The sequence below is a fragment of the Lupinus angustifolius genome, chromosome LG09 (genome assembly GCF_001865875.1).
Source record: "Lupinus angustifolius cultivar Tanjil chromosome LG09, LupAngTanjil_v1.0, whole genome shotgun sequence".
In the NCBI taxonomy this organism is placed as follows: Eukaryota; Viridiplantae; Streptophyta; class Magnoliopsida; order Fabales; family Fabaceae; genus Lupinus; species Lupinus angustifolius.
Genome location: NC_032017.1, coordinates 636,380 through 641,668, shown reverse-complemented (window position 1 = coordinate 641,668; position 5,289 = coordinate 636,380). Strand labels below are relative to the sequence as shown.

At 26.7% G+C, this 5,289-nt stretch overlaps 1 protein-coding gene across 1 annotated transcript in view; it reads right to left on the bottom strand.

The window, feature by feature from the left end:
• LOC109357269 (protein trichome birefringence-like 19) overlaps nt 1-4,068 on the bottom strand; it is a 6,604-nt gene extending 2,536 nt beyond the window's left edge. The window contains exon 1 of the mRNA XM_019601098.1: nt 3,463-4,068. Within this exon, the coding sequence (XP_019456643.1) occupies nt 3,463-3,969 (507 nt within the window). The 5' untranslated portion in view covers nt 3,970-4,068. The remainder of the gene's footprint in view (nt 1-3,462) is intronic.

Sequence of the window (5,289 nt, the reverse complement as noted above, 5' to 3'; positions counted from 1 at the left end):
TATATATATATATATATATATCTTTATAACCATAGATATTTGCTAGCCTCCATGATTATTTATGTCTTTATATTCTGTTCCACGTGAAGAGAATCCATGCATGTGTAAATCCGGAGGATCCAGCTCATCCCCACATTCTTTATATGTGAACTTTTACTTAAAAGACACCATAGCAAAACTAATCTCATTAATAATGCATTTCACTAACTCCAATAATATATTATATCTATTTTTGTATTTTAGATATCAATTCATATATTTGAGTGGTCCCATCCTGTCTCTTATGTCGATTCCAATTACTAAACTAACAATTTGATTTCTTTACACAAATTAGTGTTAATATAAGAATTTTTTAAATTATGATTATATCATATATTATTCATATATAAGTATATAAATTTTTCAATATAAGTAATGCAAATGAATGATATATGATATATTGATAATATATAAATTTTTACTATAAAAATGTATACTTTAATTCTTCCACACTTGTATGGATTTGGAATGGGGGGGCTTTTATTTGGAATTAGTTATACACATACAAACAACAACTCAATCCAAATCAAGTAGTTGGATTGTCAAAGACTATTATTAGATGCAATCAAATCATAGTTTGTTTTTCTACTTTAGAGAATGTGACGTCTCAACAAATTTTATAATTGAGGTTTAGTTGCAAAGCTTCCAAATTAGAGAAAAAGATGTATACATTGACAGTGTAAGGGTTCTTTACAGTATCACTGCACGGTAGATAATACAGTGATTATGTATACATCTTTACACTGTCAGTTCATAGATTTAATGGGAATACAAATTCTCTCAATATCCTAAGTAAATATTGTAAGTAAATAGAGAACATTTCAATCTTCAATATTTTAATTATATAATAAATTGTTGGTTAAAAAGTTGATAAGTCAATCTTCACACAATTTTCTGTCTTGATATAGGTAGTATAACAGTTTGTTTCACTAATTAAATATATAATATATATTACATTAACATAAATTGTTGACAAATTTATAAAACAAGACAAAAACTACTGTTTGTTAAATAAAAATGTATTATTAAGTAATAGACTGTGTTTTCGAAGTATAAATAAAGATAATAATTGTATATTTTGTTCTTCATACTAACATCTAGATAAAAAATAAATCACTTTTATTAAAAAATTAAATAAAATTGGACGGTACGATTCAACTGAAAATCAAATGTATGATTAGTTTTAATTGGTTTTAGCCGATATAATTATATATTTGGTATAATTGTTTTACTGAAAACCGATTTTCCCCTTAACCACAAGATAAATATATTCATGGTTTCAATTCCTTTGGTATATGTAATAATTCAAAAAAGACAGAACTTGCCATGCAAATTGGTTAGAATGTCAAAGACAAATGTACATAAAATACTAAGGACATAAATTGTTCATTACTTGACCCCACCAGTGCCTCAACCCTTGTCTATACTATCCCAAATAAATTCACCTATCAATTGAAATATTTCTTTTAGCTTTTTTTTCATGATTTACAAGTTTTTTCATCATCACTCAAAAAAGTTTAGTTTATAAACAAAAAATTAGCAGAATCATTCAACCAATTGGTTGACATTTTTTTGAGTAATTTGGTTATAATTTTTTTCTATCAACCAAGTGGAAGGTTTGAGTTATACTATACTTATAGTATCTTCAAAATATTAAGGAGAGAGGAAACCAATAGAATGAAAATTACTATCCATCTTTTTGCTGTTTAATAATATTTTAAATTATGGTCGTAATTATTTTATGTTTATCACAATTATAAAAAATTATAGAAAATGTGAACGCTCAAGCATAATTGTGGTCACAATGTTAATGCAGATATTTCTAAAAAAGCATAGTAGGATAACCATAATTATGACTATAAGTATAATTTAAAGCAATACCAAATTAGCTTTTTGCTTAGATAATAGTGGGAATATTATATATTAAGGCATAAATTCAGAATAAGACTTCAAATTGTGGTGTCTACAAAAGGAATTGTACCCAAAAAAAATTTGTGGTGTCTACAAAAGCTAATTTATGTTTCATTTTGGACTAAAAGCTGAAAAATCAAAAACATTATTAAATAAAAAAATTAAAGTGGCTTGATATATCTTATAGGAAATTGGCACAGGCACACTTTCATGCCTGCTAGATGCTTATTTGCATGCTACTTTCTTTTATAATTTTACCTAATAAATGCATCACAAAATGGGCTTAGGTGAACTAACCTCACTTCTAGTAAATGGACAAAGTAGGTAATATTGAGAAAATAGTAATGGGATAAGGACATTTAGGATGGAAAAGAATTTTGAAAATGGTGAGATAAATTATTGAAAAAAAAAAAAAAAAATTATTGATTTTTCTTTTATATTTAAAGGTAAACATGTCATTACATTAAATTTAAAGGGTAAAATTGTCACATTATAAAATTTCCCTTTTTATTTTTTTTATGCATTTCCCTCTCCAATAATGGAGAATATCCATACACATTTTGCACATACTTAATACTACTCTTAAGTAAAATGTGAAATTTCTTCATAAAAACCAAGTTGTATTAGTTAAATTGTGTGTTTAAAAGATATAGCAAAAATAGAGAATTAGTGGGCATATCATTGGTATGATGTGTAATCTTCACTAGTCTATAGATGTAGAGGAATAATAGTGCATGTAGCTTTTTTTATTAGAGTGAAATCCCACTTTTTCCCCAATTGATTTTACAAGTACATTTAGATTTAGATTCCCACTGAACCCATTGAATTAAAAAGCAAAAGATATGACTGCTTTTCAATGAGATTTTCTCTAAAAAATGATGAGAGTGTAATCTTCTTGATTTGACAAAATTAATATAGAGAGGAATATAAATCTCAAACCATACTCATGGTGACTATACTTTTACTTATTTACCTTCTACTTTAGATAGACTCTCACCTTTGAAAGTATTTTAACAAGCAAAATTTCACTCAATAAAATTTCTATGTGAAGTTAAAAACTAAAGGAAAGAAAAACTTAAAGAAAATGAGAAGAATAATTGTCAAGCCATAGTTTTCAGGACTCAACAAAGTAGAAGACATTTATGTGTGTTTAAATCGAGTAGATATCATCTCTACCGGATAGAGAAATATTATTTTCACACTTAATTTTAAAGGATGAAAATAATATTATAAAGATAAATAGAATGATACAATTATCATTATATTTTTATCTTGTTTTTTGTATAACACTTCCATCTCTAGTAATGAAAATGAGTATAACTCTTTTAAATTATGGTTATGATTGTAATTAAATTGTGTATTTCATACTTACAAAAAAATATGGTTGACGCAACTCCAATTGTAATCGCTATGCATTGCGAAACTCATGGAGTGGTAATATTAAAACCGTTATGGAATGCAATTTAAAACACTGGTCATAAACTATTGAAATAGAAGGATGAAGGAACTTACCCTTGAGAGGAGACAAATCATGGATTGCATATGATTTCTACCTACAGAATCTCCAACAAAAGCCAAAGATTTTCCCCTAACAAGTTCAAGGAATTGGAATGGATTGAATATTGGAAGTTCACACTCATTTGGTTTCCACTTCCATTTCATGAACTCTGAGTCTTGTCTTCCATATTTCATGCAATTTTGATGTTCATGAATTGCCCAACATGTTTTGTTTGTGTAATATGGACCCTTTGGATTTGGAACCCATTCACCATTGAATATATCACACTTCTTCAAAGAAGTTAATGGTAAACTTGATGATGACTCATTCAACTCATCAAAAGATGAAGATGGTTGAATGGATTCATTTTTCTTCAATGATGAAGAATATCTAAACAAAGGATAAGATAATGGGGTGATAGTAAATAAAAGTATGGCAAAAACTACTAGTAATGTTACTTTTGGAATCATTTGTTTTGGGGTATTTTTACCAAAGAGAAGTTCCATAGCTTGGAACTTCATTTTTGAAATTTGTGTATGAAAGAAAGAGATAGAGAGATAAGAGGATAAAGGAGTAAGGGATGAAGGAAATGGAAGAAATTTTGGTGATATATTTATTGTGTGTATAAATTAAGTTGAAGAAAATTCTCTTATATTTGTTTAGGTTTTGATTAAGTATTGTTTTTTACTATGAAATGTTGATTTGGTAATTCTTGAAGTTCTATATACTTTTAAGAGCAATGACTTTCTCAACTTTGGTGGCTGCTAGCTATACTTAAATATTCTAAGATTTTGCTATATCCACGAGCATGTGATATTTGCAATTTTCTATTGTCCTCATGTATGCTTTGTGTCATTATATTATATTATTGATAAATGTCTTCTCATTCTATATCATTCTCAAATGTATAAATAAATCGTGTTCATATAGTGGTGTAAAATCTTGTTATCTCTAAGAAAATCAAAATATGAAAGTTTCGATATATATGATTAACATTTGTTGGGAAGTAGTCATGCACTTCAAAAAGAATTAGTTTTTTACTATATGATAAGGAGATACCTTTGATAATATCAAAAAAAATTATACTAATAAACATATTTTTACATTTTAATTGTAATCGTAGGTGCAATATTCTTTATGATGTAATATAATTGTAATCACAATCATGATTTAGAAAAAATAATAATCTTAATTATGTGCAATATAGTAATTTTTCAAACACACAATGGGATTCTTTTTCAATTTGAGTGTAGAGGAAGATGCCACTTTTTTCTATATAACAACATATAATAAGACATTGAAATGTCTTTCTTGTAGGTAAGCAAGTAAGAGGGCATTGAATGATAATATTGATTATTTGACATGTTTAGTTGTTGACTATATAATCAAAATTTATGACTTCTATATTTAATTTTCTAATTAGTTAATTGGAAGATTACCAAACCATGTTTGAGATCATTGTTTACCCAAATAAAATATTTGGGTTTCTAGATTAAAATTTATCATTAAACAATGCACTGATTTTGCTGTTAACTAAAATTCTAAAATTAGCTAAGTAGTAACTATTGCTTTGATGTTATATCAGCACTTAACGATTTTAGATAATGATAAAAATTAAAATAGTTTATAGGGACTCAAAATAAAAAAAAAATAAGAACGAAAAAAAAACCTTCCTACTTTACCATTTGTAAGGTTTTTTTTCTTTTCTTATTAATATATGAGCAAAATATTATTGACAACGTATAACTATTTTGCATAAATCTTACTGTGACTGCATTCAAGAGGAGAATGATATTGATGATCAGTTATTTAGGCTCACTATAATATTATTATACCATCTT